General features: G+C 43.7%; 1 protein-coding gene across 4 annotated transcripts in view; it reads left to right on the forward strand.

Moving 5' to 3' along the window:
• ralgapa2 (Ral GTPase activating protein catalytic subunit alpha 2) overlaps positions 1 to 21,665 on the forward strand; it is an 88,794-nt gene extending 67,129 nt beyond the window's left edge. For 2 of the 4 annotated variants that reach the window (XM_041060166.1, XM_041060169.1), the window contains 2 exons: positions 12,969 to 13,090; positions 18,771 to 21,665. In XM_041060166.1, coding sequence (XP_040916100.1) covers positions 12,969 to 13,090; positions 18,771 to 18,931 — 283 coding nt within the window. In that variant the 3' untranslated portion in view covers positions 18,932 to 21,665. Of the gene's footprint in view, positions 1 to 12,968; positions 13,091 to 15,619; positions 15,680 to 15,952; positions 16,686 to 18,770 lie in introns of all 4 variants that reach the window. The other 2 variants (XM_041060170.1, XM_041060167.1) reach the window with 2 other exon arrangements.

The following is a 21,665-nucleotide window of genomic DNA, read 5'->3' on the forward strand; positions in this document are numbered from 1 at the left end:
CTGAGTTGGACCCCATATTTCACGCTCAGCTCTCCTTTGTTTGACACACCGCCCCTGATAAGAATCCCAATTCTAGGGCCTCTCTGATATTGAAATCCAACAGCGGCGTAGAAAGAGCCTTCAATCATCCATTATCTGTGCTCCAGTGATTACCATTCAATCTCCCAGGGTCCAGGCTCCTCATCATCGGCCCCAGAGCTGAGGCCGTCCCCTGAAAGAACCTGCATCCCTTAACGCCTGTGTCACATTCAAGCATATCCATAGATATTTCTGACGCTGTCTTGAGACAGCCCCGCACTGAATGCTGCTGGGAAATGTCAGTGAAATGTCACTCATCACTCTCCGGTGGAATCTCTTGGTCTCTGTGGCCTTGGGTTTTTGGGGACTCTTGTGAGGACACCTTGTGACATTATTGGGCTTCTTTGTCCCTAAATGGTCATTAAATTTTCAGTTCTGTTTTTTTGTTCAGAGACTAAGATTGCTTTTTTTAATAAGGCTGCATTGCTTTTAATGTCACAGACTTAATTGGGTGTTTTAAGAAGGAATTAGTTGATTATTTATAAGTTGCACATTAATGCCTCTTTAAATGGTTCAAAGGCAGTGTCTGCTCCTCCGCTGGCCTGTGGCCATTGTTCTCTTTTAGAGGATGTCCTTGTGCCTCACAGCATTTGCATTTTTGCACTAAATGGAATTTTCTGCATTAACAGACAAGGCAAGGCAAACAAAGCAATAACAAAAACAAAACATTTAAGTATGTATTGCTGTGCATTGTCTGCCTCTTCTTACAGAAAGCAGCCTTTGATGTGTTAATACTGATAGTCTGTTTCATTGTCAAGTGGTGGTTGTGGCTGAAAGAGAAGCACTGAGAAATATTGGCAAAATCTTCTTGTGCGTCTCCACTGCAACAGGCTGTAACAATATTGAGTCTGATGTCGAACAAAGAGGAAGTATTGTTGGTTATAGAAACCCGCACAGCACATTCGAGTAGTGGGTCCATCTTATCTAAAAAACTTACATTGTCATACTGTATAACGATAGAATGAGGACTCATATGACAAGATTATCATTTCTCTGTTTTCATTATTTCAACTGCTTGCTCTTATTGTTGTGTTTGAAATGTAAGAAAAGCTTTGTGGAGCAGACATCCACTTATCCAACACTCTGTGCAGATACACAGCAGCTCTCGGTACCTTTGTTTAATGTAGTGTACACATCTTCATTAGTTATGTATAGCCTCTAATTACTATTGATGAGACTCTAGCTGATTGGGGTACAAATCTATAGCTTTTGTTATTCTAATGAGTGTTATTTACCCTCAGATCTCGAAGCCAGGGGGCTTTGGAATGGGGCTTTGTGCAGGCAGATATGGCCGGGGCCGCTCTAGCTACACCCACTTGTTTTTGTATCTGCCGACTTTGACAAAATCCCGTTTCCCTCCCCCCACACCATCACCCGTCTGCTTGGATGTATAGCACTTCCCGCTCCTCCATCTGTTTTTGTCCACCCATGAAAAGGTCCATTATAATCTGCAGGATGCACAGTTGACGTGCCGCGAGCTTCGCTTGAGCCAATCAAGGCAGTGCACCGCACTTAGGCCACGAATCCGAGAGGCCCTAACCCCTCCCCCAAGTTCATTTTGATTATCTGGGCCCTCTGTCTGAGATCTTCAGTTGAACAAGTTTTTATAACAACATTGCCTCCATCATCCCTTTTCCCCATAAAAGCTTCCAGTTTGAATGGAGCTCAATGCATGCCCACTGGATGATGGCAGGCTCCTGATTAACCCTGGAGTGACTAGCTAATGTCATTGAAGGAGGGCCACCTGGCTGTGAGACTGTACAGTCAGCTGCCACTGAAGGGCCAGAATAGGAGACGACCAGGTGTTGGGCTCCAGCCCCCCTAATTGTTGCCATGTAATAGCCTGCTTGACTGCACAATATAGCCCAGGGGCGAGGATTAGGAAAAAGCTGTTGCCAACACAGAAGTCCATTTTCTTTTTTTGCCCAAGGTTTTGTGTGTGGGTTTCTCTCTGTGTGCATGCTTATGTGTGTATAAATCCATGGCGTGCGGTGACTTTTACAAATAAGCAAGCAGAAGCCCCCCCCCCATCCCCTCCACCTACAAACCACCATCTCAATGTGCAATTCAGCTGTTGACAACACCAAACAGAAAAATGGACCAGACTTAAACATACTTTTTCATGACAGTAGCAGTAGCTAATTCAGGGCCTGTCCTGTGTGTGAGTTTGTGCCATCTGTCTTTCCTGTGCTGAAAGTCTCTCCAGCATCTCGCTGCACTCTGCCTGGACATCTTCACCTTCCTAACTGAAGAAGCTTTAAGATTATTCCTTTGAACTGACATTAAATATATCAAAGGCGTAGTATTGAGGAAATGTATCAAGAAAATCACTTCTGTTGTAATCTTCAAAATATTTTCCATTTACTTAAATGACAATGCACAATCCTGTATTTTTCTTTGCCTTAATATGCTGTCTCAAACTTACAGCAGGTTTTGTATAGATAACACATTGATTAACAGAAAGAAGAAGAGATTAATGTAATAACTATAAAGCCGAACAGAATTAAAAAGCTTGGGTATTATGCTATATGGTTAACTGCAAAGATTGTGAAGGAAACAGACACTAAACGTGGTTCATAAGACGTGACCTATGAGTTGACATAATAAAAATTCCTTCACATATTGACCTACTTTGATCATCAGATCACCACTAAAGCAAGTAAATAACTCAGTCAAGATAACCTTCAGAGTTTAAATAACACAACTATTAGAATCATCAGTCGCCGTATTTTTGTCAGTCTAATCTAACCAGTTTAATGACTGTTACCAAACAAGAACACAGGAGAACTAAGCGGAGAACTGATGCTTTAAGAGTAATCAAGAATTCACCTAAGCTGAACCCCTGAGATCCAGATACTTTTGAGAAATCCCCCAGGTTAAATCCATGATAAGCGTGTAGCTCTTTGATACCTTTTGCTGTGTCATAAATAATATCCCCAACTTCTGTTGGGGATATTGAGAGGTGTAGGAGCCACATTCAGTACCAATGACTTTACATGTTCTTTGATGGGATGCTAACAGGAAGCTAACACAGCTTTATTCATAGTATTAAGGTGATGCTCTACAAATTTAAACAAGTATTGAAGTTCCCGCTAGAAATTAGAATATGCTAAATAGTGTGTACCAAGTAATGTAACTATGAGTAGCCAAAGAGTATTCTGTACTCAGATCCTCACTTCACACACATCTGTATGTAAGTAGTACGCAAAACGGTTGTGAAATTCAGCCCAGTTGGAAGGTATTTCTCATTAATTGTTTTTGCAACACATTAAGTAATGCTTACATACTGTGAATCCTCAAATGAATTCATTGGGTAGGCTGGGGTGTAACAGTCATCAGTTCCTTCATCAATTCTTGAAGCTAGATCATTCCAGTTATACAGTCTTAATAAATGAAATTGGATTGAGCATTGGGGAGTGCTTCGATTAAACGACCAAACAGCTAAATGTAATTCAGATGTTAGACCTGCATGGATTTGCATCTGTTTGACTGACAGAAGCTGTTACAGACTTGTTTTTGGGCTAAGTGCACATTGTAAGGAAAAATTTGTCTTGCAACAAAGGATGTTTACATTATATCCCTAACCCTTCAGCAACAGCATATTCAGTGATCATCATTAACACCATTTTGACAAAATGATACAAACAAGTTGGCCAGACGGGCCGGTGTCTGCATATGTAATTTTTTAGACAGTCCATATCTTATTGTAATCACAATGGCATTGATTGAAATATGTCCGAAATGCAGATATGAGGGCAAATGAGAAATCACTCTTGTCCCTCAGTAACAAACCTTCTCTGCTCTGTGCATTCACGACAGCTGTGATCATATGTAACCTAGCGCTAATCATTATCATTCCCGCTAAATGCCTGGCATTTTGCATAAGGCCAGGCAGCCTAATTGGCCCAATGAACCTTTCACAGAGGGGGCAATGGAGGAACAAGAGACAGAGATGCCTGGCTGTAACGCATCACAGTTATTCTGTTGCACGTGCCACACGCATCATTAAAATTGCAGAGTCCTCTGTTTATTTTCTTTTAATATTTCATCAGCACTTGACTGAATGGTGTTATCACAGGGTTAAGATCAGAGCCATTTGGCCTGACCCAGAGTTGGCACGCTCGTCTTGCAATTTAAGTGTCACACTAGTTTTCTAGATGTGTCAAATAGATTGTAGAACATGAGTATACTTTGATTGCTGTTGTGCTTTGAGGTGGGTACAGATGGACAGAACCTGAGTGTGTAGCTTGACAATAATTATCGCGCTATATATTTCATGAAGGTTGGAAGAAAGAAGAGGTGAAATGCCTCATAGATATTCAGATGGATTCCAATGAAAGTCTGGGTCCAGCACGCCCCTTCCCTGTCTCATCTTTGACTTTTTTTATTAAAAGTTCAAATTGAGATCAGATAGATGCCGTTGTTCCCTGCCTTGATTCTGAACAAGTCAAATAGCAGGAACTGAAGGAAAATATGATGCATATTCACCTCAGATAGCTCATAAGATGCCCACCTTTGTCCTGACCTAATAATGTTTACAGAAGGCTGTGGCATTCATGTCACTCTGGTCATCATCACTGACAAAGGACAGCTTCAGAGAGAACTCTTACCAAGCCAGTCAAAGAACTGTATCTGTTAATCTTCATCCCTATCAGCCTTTTGTAGCTCATCTTATTATGACTTTCTGTTAATGCACGATGGAGGCCTGTGTGACTGTCTGGCTATAATGGGCCTGTGTTTGATTAATCATGTCGATCCATTGTGTCTCACATCTAAGGCTGCTGCGCTAAGACTCATCAATGGAGACCAGAGTCCTTTGAAAAGGAGATTGGTTACAGACTCGGCTCATCTGAATACACAGGCCCAGTAGGCTTTGATAGCAGTTATGTTGGGATGAACAAACCATGCAACAAATTATGATTTCACCAGTTCATCTTGTGACTGTCCTGTATCTCTGGTGTGTGAGGATGACTTGTCGCTTTATCATTTATATTCTGTGAACCCCCCCTCCGATCAGTGTGTCCTAGCATAGTTTAGGGGTCAGCACTGACTTTGGTGTAGATGCTGGTCTTATGATTTGTTGTGGAGCAGAAATCGATTTTTAGTGTCCCCAAGAGGAATGGTGGGGGACTTAAGAAAATGGGTGACTACTTCCTCCGGTCAGCTCATAAATAACCTGGTCGGTCATGCCAGCTAGCAGACATCAGATTTTGTCTGCAACTGTGGCAAACCTGTGTGAAATCACTGATGGGCAGTGATGATGTCACAGGTTAGGAGTGATGTCACGGCCATAACTTCCCATCCCGCTGTCTGAATGCCAGATGGACGGTAGAGAGGTGTGGAGGTTGGAGCTTACAAAGCTCTTGCTGTGGGAAACTCTCCCCTCAGGAGGTGTCATTAACCTGGGCTTACAGTTTGACCCAACTCCTATGGGGCTCCCGAGCTCCAGTTTCCTGGCCGTGCTTCTAATTAGGCTACTTGTTAAAACTCTCTGAAACCAGCTATTCCTCTAGAGCATCTGATGTTGTGTATATCTATGCTCACCCAGAAAATGGGCACACAAACACCTCCACTCATCATAATGCATCTGTGACACATTCAGGCGTTTTCTGTCCTGCTCCTGTGTCTACAGCAAAAAGCTGTTTAATGAGACACCAAGGTTTGAGTAGCTGCCATGTAAAATGGGAGTGGGACTCACATACACACACACACCAACACACAGACACACACACTATACAATCACCCTACTGGCTAGTTTCTGTCATACCCGCTCTCACTTTATCTGTCTCAATCTGTTGTTCCTTCCCACTCTGCCATTATTCCTGCAGCCAGCTTTATTGCCACATTCACTCTCTCTGTCCCCATCTTTCTTTCTCCCTGTGTCTCTCTGTCTAAATGTCTCTGTCTTTCGCCCCGTTTTCCCATAATCACCTCACACCTCTGAGGGCCTCTGCTGAGACGAGCTTCACACCTCAGCCCTCGCTGTGACAACAGGTACCGCTGGCACTCACCGCCCGGCCTCTCTCCAATCAACACCTGCACGGCTTTATCCCCCTTTCTTCCCTTCCTCTTTTCCATCTCCCCCTCCTCCCTCCTTCCCATCTTCACCTTCTTTTTCCATAGTTCTATCCCCTGTTTTTGTGTCTTTACCAGTCCTTCTCCTCTTCATGCACATTTCCCTGCCATTTTGCCATTTTCTGCCTCTTAACTCCTTTTCCAGAATGAGTAACAGTTCATCCATATGTAGTCAAATCCATTTCTCCATACCAATGCCTCCTGGAGATGGCACTGTAATCCCCTGTTGATTTAAAACGCTCATGTTACACCAGGCTGCTTTCATTGCCTCCTTTGGTGCTCAGTGTAATGACTGGTAACAACAGCCTTTATATATGTCATTTAAAGGTGTGTCTGTCTTGGCTTTCAGTCAGCTTCCCAGTCATTTTTCGGTTCTGACACCTTTTTCCTCTTAGGTCACCAACTAAGCAGCAGACGTAATCCGTAATTGTATCCATATGGATGGATAGTATCTGTGTGATATCCAGCAATGCTGCTATAAGTGTGCAGGTGGGGTACTGTGCCTTTCACCAAAAAATAATGACCACATCTGCTTTTTTTTTTTCACCCTGCTTGCACTGGCACTCCGGCACAACCAAGCACTCCCCAATCCTTTCCTCTTAACAGGCCAATTATGTGACTGCTGGGAGTCAATGGCGCTGTGAGCTACTCCTGAGCTCCTCTCCTCGCCAAGGTCAAGCTGACTGGCCCAGGTTAATGGGCAGATGTGGGGCTAAGAGAGGAGGGGGTCAAGCACCTAGAGGCACCCTTTACCTCATCTCTAAACTGTCCCTCTTCACTACAAGAGCCCCTTTTACCACCAGCGCTCATACAAACAGGATTAACCTTGGCTGCTGCTATGGAGGCCCGAGGAGCGTAGGTGTGGTTTCTCCCCATTCATGGCAGAGGGTGGGGGTGTTGCAGGCCTTGAGTTTTTTTTTTTTAATGTTCTTCAGGTAAAACTCCCAGAATCATAAGGTGTGATGGTCAGTTTTTTTTTTTTGTTTGTTTTTTTGTTTTTTTTTTACTTCAGCTTAATGAAAATTTATGTTACACTTTAATCAGCATTCCTTCACTGACAGTGTTTCTCAAAGATGTCATTTGCACACTTTCTAAAGGGAACAAGGCATCATTTGCCCACAGTGTTTTAAAGCAATATCTAATGTTCAGAATTTACCTTGAACCTGGATTGCTTCCCACATCTCCTTTCTTCCATCTGTTTTGTCAGTTTTTACTATGACAACTTCAAGCAGTGCACTAATAGGAGCTCATCGTGTTATCAGACAAAAGGAGAGTGGCCCATCACCTTCTCTGCACCTCCTTGCGCTCGTCATCCAACTTCCTTGACTTAGAAGTGGATAGAAATGGAGCTTAAGTAGTGAAATGTCAGTATGGGGCTTCTAAGACCCCTTCTAATGCTCCTTTCCCTAATCTCGACCTTCACCCCCCCTGCCCTGCCTTATCAGCAGATTAACTGTGTGCGAGTCTCTGTCTCCGTCTGTCTCGTTCTTTTTGTTCATCTGTGAAGTCGCTGCAAACTAAGAGTTTAGACGATTACCAAAACTATTTTTACACAATCTTTTATGGCTTTGTGTGAATAAAGCACAAAACAGAGTTCCAGTCTGGGATTTTAACAGACCTACTCAAGGACACTTGGCCACCGGGCATTGAGATCAAATCATTTTTTGTCCCGCTATGCTCTCAGAATCCTTGAACTACCATTTGGCAAACTCCAGATGGGCTTGTCACACAGTGGGTCTTGGTCGTCTCCTGACCAAGACCCACTGTGATGTATGACACCAATTGACTTAGGCCACATGGTAAACTCTAGACAGAATCCTCATGCAATAGTCACATTGCATGTGACTGTGATGGAACACCCTTGGCTCTTATGATCCTTCAGATCTTAAATAATTTTGTTAATAAATTTCTAGAGTCTGTGTCTCAGTGCACTTCTGCCTCATAGGTCGGCTTAAAGATCTGAATGTCATGAATTGGTTTTACTCTTTGAACTATGGGGCCTTTTATTGAAGTTGAGATTTTTTCAGTTTGTATGCTATGCCGCCCTAACACAAGCACAAGGATGCACATGTATGATCAGGAGCACACAGGTGAAGAGATAAACATTCCTGCCTTTCCATTAAATGACAGTTGGTGGAGAGTATGCATTACGATACCTTATAAGGCACTAGCAAGGAGTGGGGAATTTGACCGCTAGCACTTGTAAACATGGATGTTAATGATGCAGGTTCAAAGATTGATGATTTTAAAATCCAATGTTTTGTAAGAACGGAAATACGTACACATGGCTTGAATAAATGGTTAACGTTCAGAGTACCTTTAGGTAAAGGAGCACCATCTGAAGCCATGATTTCCCTCCTGGCTGTGTGTGTTGACTTGAGGGCTTTTGTCAGCAGGGGAACTGAGCAACACAAAGACTGGGGCTGGATGGTCAGGATGCTGCTTTCCACAGAGACATCAGTTCAGAGGTCACCATAGGCTCCTTTGGGTGGAGGATCTTATTGTGTGTGTGCGCGCGTTGGGCCTGTGTGCCTACTTATGCACAAGCGCTCGTGTGAGCATGTGTACGTGTATGCATGCACTGGGTGGGGGTTACACACGGGGCAAAAATGGATCCCAGTGGACAGGCATTTTCAAGACAGGTCCCTGTGGACAGAGAGAGAGAAAAGGGGAGAGAGATGATGATGAGGGTCGGTGGTGGTTGGCCGATGAGGTCCAGCAGGGATGGAGCAGCCTGCTAATGAAGAGCCATCTGAGGCCTCCATTCACCTTGAACATGGGCCACTGCAGCTGCCCTGACCTTGGCTTTGATCCACAAAGATGCTTGACCCCCAACCATTCCCCCAGAGCCACCCCCCTGCCATCTGGACGGCACGCATGCATATGTATACATACGTGCACACACCCACAAATACATATGCATGTACATGTATGTTGACTCATGTACATGCGCACATATGGCTTCACAGGTGTAATGCTTTTAGACTGTCTTTTTTTTTTTCAGCCACATGCACCATCTATTTTTTGTCTTGTAAGTGACAGTTTGTGTGTTTGTGTACTAGTGTGTGTGTTTTAAGATACATACCTACACTCGGACACTTGCCAACCATAGGTCACTGTGTTTGTCACAACTAGTGGTAAAAGAAAGAGACAGCAAGCAAAGGATAAGGAGGATAAGCACAGTTACCCACTAAAATATTATCCTAGATGTGTAAATGTTGTAGTTAATAGATTGGTTTTGTTCTTTTACCTTTATAACGTCTACTCTCTCCCCACCTTCATAACTCTCTTACCACAACCTACATGCCTCCAGATATCAGTCTTTGAGCTAAAGTTGTTTTACATGAACTCAGAAATGGAAGATTTTTTTTTCTTGTTACTATCCCGATGGTTGCCACGCTCCATAGACATTACATCGGTCTCCCTCTCTTCTCCCTAATGGGAATGCAGCCGCTTGGAACATAGGGGTTCCTTGGAAATTCCCAAAGTGGCGCAACACTCTCCTCCCACACACTGCCCTGTCTTGCTTGTCCGCCCAGTCCAGCTGTAAATGACAGTTATGTCACGGGTGACTTGAGTTGCAGTCCATCTGTGGAAATGTAAACCTGTCTGCATTTCCCTTTTTGTATTTCATCCCTGGCTTTATGAGAATTTTTTATAGCAGAGTATATGGTGGAGCAGTATTGCGATACAGTAATAGAGTTCATCAGGAAGGCTTTCATAGCACATTTCATTTTTAAGTATAACATTTTAAATTTTATGATCCACCTTTTCCAGAGAAGTTTGTCATAAACATGACGCTCTCATTCATCAGCAGTAAGTATAGCTTTTCTTTTTTTTTTTCTCCTCCCCAAAAGTAGGTCGGTGTCAACGGGTTTGGTGTCCATGACATGGACATAGTCTTTGCGTCACCGCTCTGGACATATCCCTTGATTAAGTTACAGCGTGGAGGAAGAAGCATCTGTGCATATGCAGGGGAACAAGCTGTGCCCGTGGCTTAGCAATTAGAGACAAGCAGAAAGATGAGGGAGTGCGAGAGAGAAAGAAGGCAAGATTACTCCTCACTGTGCATCAGGTCTGATTTCTGTGCAGCAATTTTTTTTTTACCCACCGATAGCATCGTACATTTACTTAAATGAGCTGATTATGGCTCTCGCTTTCACTCGTCTCCAAAATACCTTTTATTAGTCTCCCTCCCTCAGCGCCTGTCCTTCTCCCTGCCTGTCATATACTTTCCCTCATCTCTGGATAATTCTACACTTTCTCCCTTTATTTTATTCTTTGAAGTTTTTTTTTTTCTCACCCGCTATAATCCATTTGTCTAACTTGGATCGAGGGCAGCGGAAGGAAGTAGTGAAGGAGAGGCGTGTGTCAGAGTCAGAGAGAGCGTCTGCTCCAGCTGGAGTCAATATTTGCTTTAGGAATCTCAATAACAGGCCTCCAGTCATCTGCATCTCTGATAATGGACAGCCATATGGCTCTGTTGACCCACGCTGTGCTGAGGTTCTCTTTTTCTCTCTTTATCCTTCCTTGTCTTTTATTTTTTGCCTTCCCTCTAACTTCTCTCATTTCTTTTCATCAAGTCCTTCCTTCTCCTAAATTATGTCTTCTACTTATCACTTATCTGAGCACATTTTGTTATTTTTTTCTTTCTTTCTTTTTTCTTTCTTTCTTTCTTTCTTTAATTTTACACAAACATCCTTTCTCTCTCTCTCTCTCATCCATAAAACCCTGGATATGACCCACCACACAGAGCTGTGACCCAAGTTACCATGGCAGCAGAGCCTGGGATGCCCACTCTTTGTCCAACACTGTTTCCAGCAAGTGACAGAAAACAGTGATGTTGCATGTCTGGTTATGACTGGAAGACAGATATAGAGCTCACGGGGAAGTGCTTTTATGTGCTTAAAGTCATGCTGCTCTGCATCTCTGAAATGGAGATGTTGGCCCTGTAAAGAATGCTGTATTAGGTACACTATATTAGCTGACAAGTCTTTTGGTGTCTTTAATTCCTTATATATATTTTTTCTTGCCTTTCCATTCCTCCTTTCCTCCTTCAGGTGGGAAATATGGGCTTTTATTTTAATGGATTTCTTGGTGTTCTGTCCTGACAAGTGTTCAAGTGTTTATCCGAGACACTCATTTTGCAGCGAAATGCCAGAAAAAAATCGCTGAGCAGAGCTGGCTTCCCTAAGATGTTTCCTTAGAATGAGTCAAGTATTTCTATTTGAGGAACATGTTTATTTTAACGTCCCATTACTAGTATTTTTCTCTAATTTTTGCCTTCCGTTTTAAAATAGTGCTATTACATGTTTTTGCTGTTAAACAGACAATATTAGGCTCAGAAGTTATTGTAATTATTTGTTTCATAGGGCATGTGGGCCTGAACATCACTGCCATTTACATGTGTATCCAAACCCGCCCTACTACCTTTTTTTTTTTTTTCTCTTCTAGCCTATTCTTTGTCTTATTCTTCCCTGTGTCCATCTCTGTCTGTCCCTGTGAGCAGCTTGGCCATCGCACCCTCTAGTGTGTCCCGGCTCAGGTGCCCGTCACCCCCACTTTGCCACGGTTCCCCTCAAAGCCATTGGTCATGGCTGCCTTGGCCCCTGCTGTGGTGGCATGTGCCCACAGCAGGCCCCCTTCCCAGTCACTGTCTCATCCTATCTATCTAACCCAGACCAGAGCCTCTCGGTCCAGTCCAGCCTATCTCAGCTCAGCCTGGTTCAGCCTTGGCGTCAGCAGCAGCCCAGTGCCACTCCACCCTGGCAATCATAATGAGATGAGGGGGAGGGAGGGGGAGAGGAGGGGAGGGGGCATCAGTGCACAGTGACTAGAGCTGTGTGTGTGTTTGAGAGTAAGAGCATGTGTGTTTGTCAAGCAATTTGTAAGGTGCCGTCAATCAAGGAAACACGTCCACAACAGACAGCCGTGAGAATAATCAGGCTCATTGTCAAACATGCACACACGCTGTTAAATCTCAGAGTGCTTACTATCATTATGCCATCACATAGACCTTTTTGCTCCAATAGTTCCCTACACCATATTTTATCCAGCACTTGCCTCCATTCCACTACAGACTTAGCACAATACATCTATGGTAATGATATGATAATGGCCATCAGAATGTTTTCCACCCTCACCCAGCAGCCATTTTGCGGGCTTATTTATTTATTTCTTTCATTTATTTATTTATTTGAGCATTCCCATTTCGAATCCGGCCATCCATCCTGCATGCTGGCTGCCCAGGCTCCAGTCACTGCTTGTCACTCTGAATTTCAAATGGCTCCAATTTTCCCCCTGATGGCACGGAGAAGTGGCAGGCAGCACATCGGGGAGGGTGGTCCTAGACATGCTGCCTGCAGCAGGGGTTCTATTAGAGAGAAGAGAGGGACGAGAGAGGGGGAGAGGAGAGGTTCGAAGCATCACGCCAGTAGTGATGTATTCTTTCTTTCTTTTTTATGATTATTTTGGAGACTGCTTTCTCATTTGGGGCTGTGTGGCATGGCTGATTGTTCCATCTCTGCTTCTGGCTGGGCTGCTGATGGTGGAGCCGCCCTGCCCAGTAAAGCTGCCTCTCGCTCTCCCAGCTTGCTCCCACAGTACAGGTTATATCTGCAGTGCGGCACTGAAAAAATTCGATTTGTAACTGTTGCTATGATTTGACCCTAACTGATGAACTGTGCAATACAAAAATGGATGTTTTAACGCTGATTGTTTTGTGAGAACCAGGTTTAATTGGATATAAAGGCTAACTTTACCTTGTTGTTTTGTTTTATGCTATCATGTTTTATCCCTTAACGACAGCTAACCAGCTATGAGGAGCGGGCGCTCTACTTGGAGGCCATTGTTCAGAACCACAGAGAGGTCATGACCTTTGAAGACTTTGCCTCGCAGGTCTTCTCCCCCTCTCCTGGCTATCCAATGAGTGGGACAGGTGAGAAATGAAGCAAAGTGCTAATCTATCCTTCTTTATGTTCTTTCCACTCCATCTCTTTCTGTCTCTCCATCTCGTGACTGCTTCATCACATCTCCTCCGTTTCCCTCTTGTGCCTTCTTTCCCCGGTCTTCGTCATCTCTTTTCTTGCTTCTTTTTCCATATTAGTCTCTTCCTCCGCCTCCTCCCCAACACACCTGTTTGCCCCCGTCGCCTCCCCCTCCACCCCGCTCATTCTCTCCACTCTTCTTCCACGCCTACGCTCGTTGATGAATATCAAACGGCGGGCCCCGGCTCTTCACGCTATCCGACTGACTTCAAACACTCTGCTTTCTCCACTTCCTCAAGCCCCACTCACACTACTTTGTTCATCTCTTCTTGAAACTGCATCTTTCTATGCAGTTACTTTCCTGTGAATATAAGCAGCCTTGTTAAATGACGATTGCAGAGTGTGTGTGTGTGTTTGTGTGAGTGCATGCATGCGTGTGTGTGTGCAACTTCATGAGCTCATTCACCAACACTTAAGAGATCCAACTGCCAGACAGCAGCTTGCGGATGTCAGCACAGCACTCTTATCAGTCCATGATGAATAGAATGGAAAACGTGTCTTATCTTGTTCTTCCTACTTGTACCAGCTCTGATCGATCTGCAACAGCACTGAAATCAATACAGGATTGCACTTTTCCACTCTATTGGATCCCGACACACGCTCTGTTTTGACAAGGAAAGCGCTACACAATACCACACCATAATATCTTGTCATTTTCAAATCTGTCAGTCTTCATATGCCTTTATAGACATTTTAAAGTTTATGTAACATTTTTATCGTGTATGTTGGCATGTGAAAATTAACTGTCTGAATTTCCAAGACTGCCTGCTGCCTGTATGTGTGTGTGTGATCGTGTGTGTGTGTGTGTGTGTGTGTGTGTGTGTGTGTGTGTGTGTAGGACTTCAGATTGTTGGATGGCAGGTGCAATATTCAGGCAGGCAAGGGGTGGTCAGCCAGATTACCATACTGTTTGTCCCTGTCTCCTGCAGAGGTGTAAAATCTCCCCAGACTGACCTCCTCTCGTCCTCAGAGCCAAAGCAGCTTGTAGAGAAGGACTGAGGGATAAAAGCAGAAAAACACCAGAGGAATATAGAGCAAGAAAATGTTGTCATTGCTTAAAGCCTGGTCTGTCACCTCAGGTAGCTGGTGTTGAGAACTATTTCAGTCATGGCTTCCTCTGTGGCTGGACAGGCACAGGTCAGAGAGGTTAGCCAGGCTTGAAAATAATGTTTCACAGCACGGTACGTAGGCTGTGGTTAATGTGAGAGGCCGTAACATAATGAAGTCTGTGAGGCTGTTGTGTCACCCTCACTGCTGCGGAAACTCGTTCTGAATGGTAATTTGTATTTCTCCGGAATCTGCACACGTAAATAGATTAATAGATTAATATGAGGGTGTGTGTTTATGTGTGTGTGTCTGTCCATTCATATTTTATCCAGTGCTCACTTGTCTCATAGAATACTGTAATGTTTCTAAAGAAGGCAGATGTTTAAAGGATAGTTTCGCATTTTTTCAAAGCCTAGTTACCAGCAACCAGCGCAGATCTCCTCCTAACACAGCTTCTATGTAAGTGTATGGACTGGAGGAACAATTACAGCAACCAGCAATGCTCTTAAGGCACGTGAGAATTGTCTGACTTGAGAAAAGAATGTGAGCCTATCCTTCTGAAGTAGTGCTGGTCCCATCAGTGGTCCATCTTTATAAACTGTGGACAAAAGTTGTCTCAACCCACAGACCTGGGTGTTTCTAAGGCTGAACTTAGACATCTACAGTATATCTGTTTTATGGTGCAGCCTTGGACATATCTTGTGTTTGAAATTTAAAGTGTGATCATCATCTAACTTCACTAAAGTTTAATTAAAACAAAACAAGTAAATGGGAAATTTAACAGAGCTTTAAAACCATAGGTGTTCAAAAGAAAACATACATTCCAGCAACTAATAATTCCTTTTATTATCCATTGATCTGACTTATTTTTCTTGACTAATCTTGTTATTGTATAAAATGTAAAAAAAAAAAAAAGTGAAGAACTGTCAATCAACTAATTGATTAATCTAAATGTTTCATCTTTTGCAACTTCTCTCAGTTGCCACAGTTGTTTGAATGTGTTTTCATGTGTTCTGGGACGCGTTTACATTGTGGCCAACCACAACGTGACATGTTTGATGCTTTAGGACACATTTATAATCCATCTGAATAAGTCTTTATCACTGTGGTCTTTCATGCCTGGTCTTCTGTGTCCCATCAAGCATATAGCTTCAGTGTTGCAGTGATGGCTGGCTGACACTGCTCCTCATTCTCACCCTTCTCAAATGTGCTACTGCCCTCCCATACAGTGTTCTTTTTTTCAGTGTGAGTGAGCGAGTGTGCCTGTGTGTGTGAGTGTGTGTATGGTTGTATGCAAGTTCACCCAATCCATCTGTCCATCCTGCTCTGGCTCCCATTGCTGCCACTAACATGTCATCCATGCTCCATGACAGCGTGCAGGCGTTGGCCGGGGATGGTTTGGGACATGGAGTACCCCTGGGCCAAACTGGACTGTAAGACTCTGCCTGCTTCCTCCACACTAGGCATGACGCCCAGCCGCAGCCCATCAGCATCCATTCATTCATTCATTTAGGTCACTGTGAACCCCACCATCATCCAATAACTGGGGGTTGCACTTGTGTAAAAACGAAGCAGGCCTCGATTTCAGCTACAGATCCTGCATGCTAATTGCTAAGCGCTCTTGCACTTGAGTGTTTGTTGTAAGACATTTAACCTCTGCCCTTTCCTGTCAGTCATCCATATCTGTACCTTTTTCGGTTTGTCAGTATCCTCCACAGCGTCGTCCTCCACCATCCTGAATGCGACCTCACTCTCACCTTGCAACCTCAGTCTTGCACCACAGCTTCCTGCATGAGCTAGTCCATCTGTCACGTGGACCTAAGACTCCATCCTCTGCCTTCACCGTGTCAAACCTGCTTTGCTCAGTCGTCAGTGTTTTTGTTATTTTGTGTTTGTTCTCTAAACTTTTAAAAACGAATAACTGCACATGAGCAAGCCAGTACTTCTGTATATTGGATAAAACAACTTAAAAGCTCTGATGACCCCCAGCATCTTGTACTCTCACCCTAACCCTCTGTACTCATGAAATTGCTGGTAAATGTTTCTCAGCCTGTTGTTGCCATGTGAACTGCCCACCATTTGTACTTTGGATTTCATTTGTGAACCGAAATCTGTGAGTTGGACAGATTCCTCAGGTACCACCAGACATTTTGGCCTTCGGGGTGTCTTTGTAAACACTTGTTGATTAACTCATCACCCGAATCAGCTAACCTTGTTTGAATTTTAAAAACCTTCCAGCGAAAACTAACCACAACACCACACGCGCTGCCTGGACGTCCCTCCACTCCAGACTTTTCAGCGGCACCGTGTTGTGTTTTCATGCATTGTGGTTTGGTGTGTGTGTCGCTGTGTCCACTGCTCTCTCACGTGATGCTCTACTCTGTTTTTCCCTTTTAGATTAAAAATATCTTAAAGGTCCAAATACTGTTTATGGCGAAGGTAAGCCCCGAGTCAGACCGGAAGCTTGTTTCCGTCCAGCGGCCTACCTACCCTTCGCTCGTTCACTCATCCTGGCTGTTTTCCCCCCCACCCCTCCTTTTTTCATTCAGTACTAACCAAGCTTTATTTACTGAATGCTCTGACAAAGGGAAGGGGACAGAGAAACCAGGCTGTTTATTTGGGGGGTATCCTACTGTTTAGGCCAGGCTGGTAATTGAGAGTGATGCACAGTGGGGACAATTAGCACCTGACTAAGTAGCAGCATGAACAATACGGCTACACTTCTGGCCCTCGCTTCTGCATGTGGCGCGCCTTTATCTCTTCCCCCAGCAAACACTTTTCTCTTTTTTTTTTCCTTTCCTTTTTTTCCTCCCCCAGTCCCTCCACCCCCCTCATTTCCTCCTGTTGGAGTGTGCCTGTTTGCCTGGGGCAGACTCTGAGACTAACACCTGCCGCACTGGAAGACGTCTTTGTCATCCAAAGCCTTGTTTGAACTGCTGCAGAGGGGACCAATGGGATTGCAGGGCCATTTAAACTCGTGTGTTTTTTTTCTCTCTCTCTGTCTCTCCCTTCTTCGTTCCATCTGAAATTAACCTCACTGTAAGGCAGTTTGGGCTGAGCAAGGAGCGGAAATGCTGGGTTATAATGATGATAATGATGACACATTAGCCTCTTCTTGATCTCGGTTATTTTTTCTCTCTGTAACTTACGACGAAAAATTAATTCTTACATAAGACCATACAAAGAAGAACATCATTTGGAAACTGATGCAACCACAGTCACTAAGTGCCACAGTGGGAGTGATGACTGTTTTTAATGGCTGCTAAACGAAAAGGGAAGTCTGTTGAGTGGGTGGTGAACTATACCTCAGTGTTGTCTGTGTATATTAGCTTAAATAGGTGGTTGCCTTCCTCCTGTCTATCATATGTTTTTTACAGGAGACACAGTTGGAGTTTGGTTTTGTTAGAGAAAGAGCTGTACTGTAGGAATGAGTAGAAGAATACGGGAATGCTGTATATATATATTCATATGCAGATTTGAGAATGCTTGTTCGGACCCCCCTCACCTCCCCTCTAGCCCTTCACAAAACACACACCCAATGTTTCATCCATAGCCCAGCCCTCCTCTCCCAGTGAGCCGCGGCCCTGGATGCTGCCGGTGTCCACTGTGCTGCTGAGTGTCTGTTACTCCAGCCATCTGCCATTCCTTTTAGCCGCTGCAACTTGAGATGCCTCAGAAAAAAAATGGCAGGAAATAAAAGGATAGGAAAGAAAATAGGCAACCAGATGCCATCTCGACAAAGCAAAAAAGTTGTTTAAACTCGAGGCGTGGGGCCGAGGCTGGGGATGGGGGTGGGGTGGGGGGTTCTGCGCAGTTTGGGTTTGGTCAGGGGCACACTGAGAAAGTCAGGGCGGCGTTCACAATACTTGATTGTCCTCACCAGTATTTCATGCCCACCTCCCAGCTTATTGCTGTTTGCTGTTCCGTAATCATGGATGTGAAGTTTTTTTTTTTGAAAAAGGACAATGTTTGACAGTGGGAACGCTCTACATGTTTACACAGGAGACTTATGTGTAATTTATTTTCATTCAAAGCATTCTGCTGTCACACTGCGAACTGAATGCTTTTTCTTTTTCTTCTTTTTTTTTGTGCCCATAGCTACAAAGGTTACCTATAATTTTTCATATGAGCATCTGGAAACACTGTATCGGGGGAAAAAAAGCAGCTGTTCTTTTAACAAGCATGTGAAAAGGGCATGTGATTTCTGAAATATTTTATTTGCTTTCTCACATCTTTATTCTAATGACTTCAAGGGTAAAACTAACTCAAATCCTAACCCTTATTTTTTTAATTTTATTTTTTTACAGTTTACATTCTAAGTTTGTGAATGTTGGTGAAAATTCTATGAACTGGATAATCGTGGTTTGGGGAGCAGCCACATGCATGACAAAGCATGCTGGGATATACAACAATTACGCAAAGTCCATGTCCCTGCCATGTCTAACCAGCTCTGTCTCTCCGTCGTCGTCTGGTTTTGTTTGTTTGTTTCTGTCTACAAACTCTCCCTTCATCTCGTTCTCTCAGGTTCTTTCACCGGCAGCACGAGCACCGACACCGGCGCTCAAGCCGGAACGACGGACTCTTCTGTCGACCAGGTCTCTCCCACCATGCCCCGTGCCACAAAGAACCGAGTTTCCGGAAAACTCCGCCGATCAGCCAGCGCTATAAGCAAATCCTCCAACTGAGCTCTTCAGTTTTTTCACCCTTTCTCCCCTCCCACCCCCCTCCCGATGTTCAGCCTTTAATATCTTTTCTCGAAGAACCTCACACACCCAGCTGTGACTGCAAGAGTTGTTTTTTTTTGTTGTGTGTTTTTTTTTTTTTTTTTTTTTTTTTGGGCGTGTATTGTTTTTGGTTGTTTTATCTTGTGTCATATAAACATGTAACTGGAGCATATTGCAATTTTTAATTTAAGTGGCAATCATTGATTTCACTGATACATTTCCATTTGTTGTGGTGTTTAAGTGCGTTAATCGAGATGGACATGAGACTAAGCTATTTGTGTTCATCCTGGTGGTTTCAGCTTAAGAATCAGCAACATAGGAAGACTTGACTTTACTGAGAAGTCTTAAAGCAACCTGTGACAAAGAAAAAAAAGTCATTTTTATTCTCATTTTCTAGTGCAGTCTCAATGCACTGGAGAAACAAAGTTCTTACTATAGTAAGGGAATGGGAGACTGCTTTACCCTGTTTCTGTGTCTCATCTATCTCAACACTTAAATGTAACAAAGCACTGAATGACACAGCTGTAAATGGCATCATGCTAAAACTGCACAAAGGATTTGTTTCCATTTATAACTGTGTCCGCCTTTTTACCTCTTTTTGCACCTGCCACGACCTTTCTGTGTCAAAGATGCCACTTCAGTTAGTGACGGGGTGATGTTTCTTTTTTTGTTTTGTTTCGTCCTGCTCGGTAGCACCAGTTTTGATCACGTTCGTGGAGAAAAAGACTGATGCAGTGGGGAATACCTCCCCACAATGATTTGTACTCACTGCTGCACAGGCTTCATGGGCACGGAGTCCCTGTAGTACGTGCAAGTCAGAGGCTTTTTAATTGTTTTGAACCTGGAGTGGACAATCAGTGACGTCTTTCTAGCTTGAGCTGAATTGAAATTTGTTTGGGTTGTTTCTTTTTTTGGTTTGTTTTTTTTATCACTCTAATTTTCCTTTTTAAATGAATTCCGATGGATTGTGTCATGATTTGATTTATGCAACTCCAGTGGAATGAGAAAAGACTGCGTTTGTAATTGTTTTCTGATGTCGTTAACATAGGCTCATGTCCGGTAATTGAATAAGTTCCTCCTGTCTCTTTCCTCCGCTATTAGTTTCCCTGTCTTGTGAGGCTAAGACATCGACATTCCGACGTTCCCAAACAACGTTTTTGCACTCACTGTCATTGATTAATGAGAATGTTTCTCTTTGTTCTGGGATGTACATTGCTTTAAATTTTATTCGCTGATGTCTGTTTGTTAGATGTATATAGAGAGGACTATTTGATGATGTGTCGTTCTATGTATTCGTGTGCTGTTTAGAGGAACAATACCACCAGAGCCTCAGGTGAATCTTAACTCCATGCACTGGTGTGCATGTATGTGTGTGTGTGTCGATGAGCGTGTGTGTGTATGCGTGAGTTTCTGAGAGAGCTTCTCACAGTGCCTGTGTAACGTCTGTCCCACACCACCTCCGCTCCCAATAATCAGATTTTAGTTTCTCTTCTTCATCATGCGAGGAGAATCATGGCCCGCCCTGCCTCACAGCTCCTTGTTAGCCGTCTCAAACAGAGTGTTTTCCTCCGCTAAGTCTCTAAAGGTCAGTGTCTTGTGCTTCCCACCACAACAAAAACGACGGCGACAGATGGATTCGGAGTCGTGGGGTTCTCTGTTTTTTAGTCTTTATTACAGGTGGTGCACTGCCTCGTCTTTATCTGTGAATGGAATCAAGTGGCACCAGCCCCTCCTCTTTCCCATGATACTCTCCCCATGCCGCCTCCTAGGGCTACAGGAGGGGGTGAGGGGCTGGAGGTGGAGAGGGTGGGAGGTGGGGGCTGGGTTTAGGTGGCATGCCAGAGCTGAACTCTAACAGCCCTCCTAGCAACAGGCAGGCCAGTTCACTCACTCCTCCAACCTGCCCTGCTCGTGTTGTCATGGTAGCCAGGTGTTCCCCACACATACACACACAAACACACACACATTGTACACTCACACCCTCTGAGGGCTCCACCCAAGCTGCAACACTATCCCCATCTGTTGCACTACTATGCCTTACTTTCCCCATGCTCACCTGTCATTTTTCCTCCTTCTCTCAGATCCTCGCCTCCTTTTGTTTGTTAATTCCCTGAACAGAAAACGGAATCCAAACATCAGGAGGGTGGAGGTGGTGAGAGTTAAATCCTGTTTTATTTTTTTGTCTTTGTTTTTTTTGTTTTTTTTCCCCCTGAAGAATGTATAGATATATAGGCCTGGATCACATCTATGGTTTTTGTTTTCCCCAAAGCCAGTTAAAAGATCCACCCAGGATGCTGATCTAAAGATTGTAGGTTATAGTTGACGTCTGTTGAAGGGGGCCTGTGCCCACACTTTTTGGTGGCTTAGTTGCTGGAGATGTTAGTTTGGACCAAGATAAGGATTGTGTGTCTTATATACGTGAAGAAAATGAGCTAGTGTTAGTCCTAGTATGTTGTTTCTTTTCTTCTCGTTTTAGAAATCCTTGTACATTGTGTCAAATTTGAGGGCGTCAGCGTCCTCTGATTATAAATATATTAATGCCTGTAATATAATCTTTGTATAAGAGAAAGAGGAAAAAAAAAGCTTGAAGATTTCATCATTACTTGTCAACATATCAAACTGTTTTTAACGACCGAAGTCCTGCTATCTTTATTAGAAATGTGAAAATTGAAACATTTCATTAAATCAATTTGAA

This window comes from Toxotes jaculatrix, chromosome 17, assembly GCF_017976425.1.
Source record: "Toxotes jaculatrix isolate fToxJac2 chromosome 17, fToxJac2.pri, whole genome shotgun sequence".
NCBI lineage: Eukaryota > Metazoa > Chordata > Actinopteri > Toxotidae > Toxotes > Toxotes jaculatrix.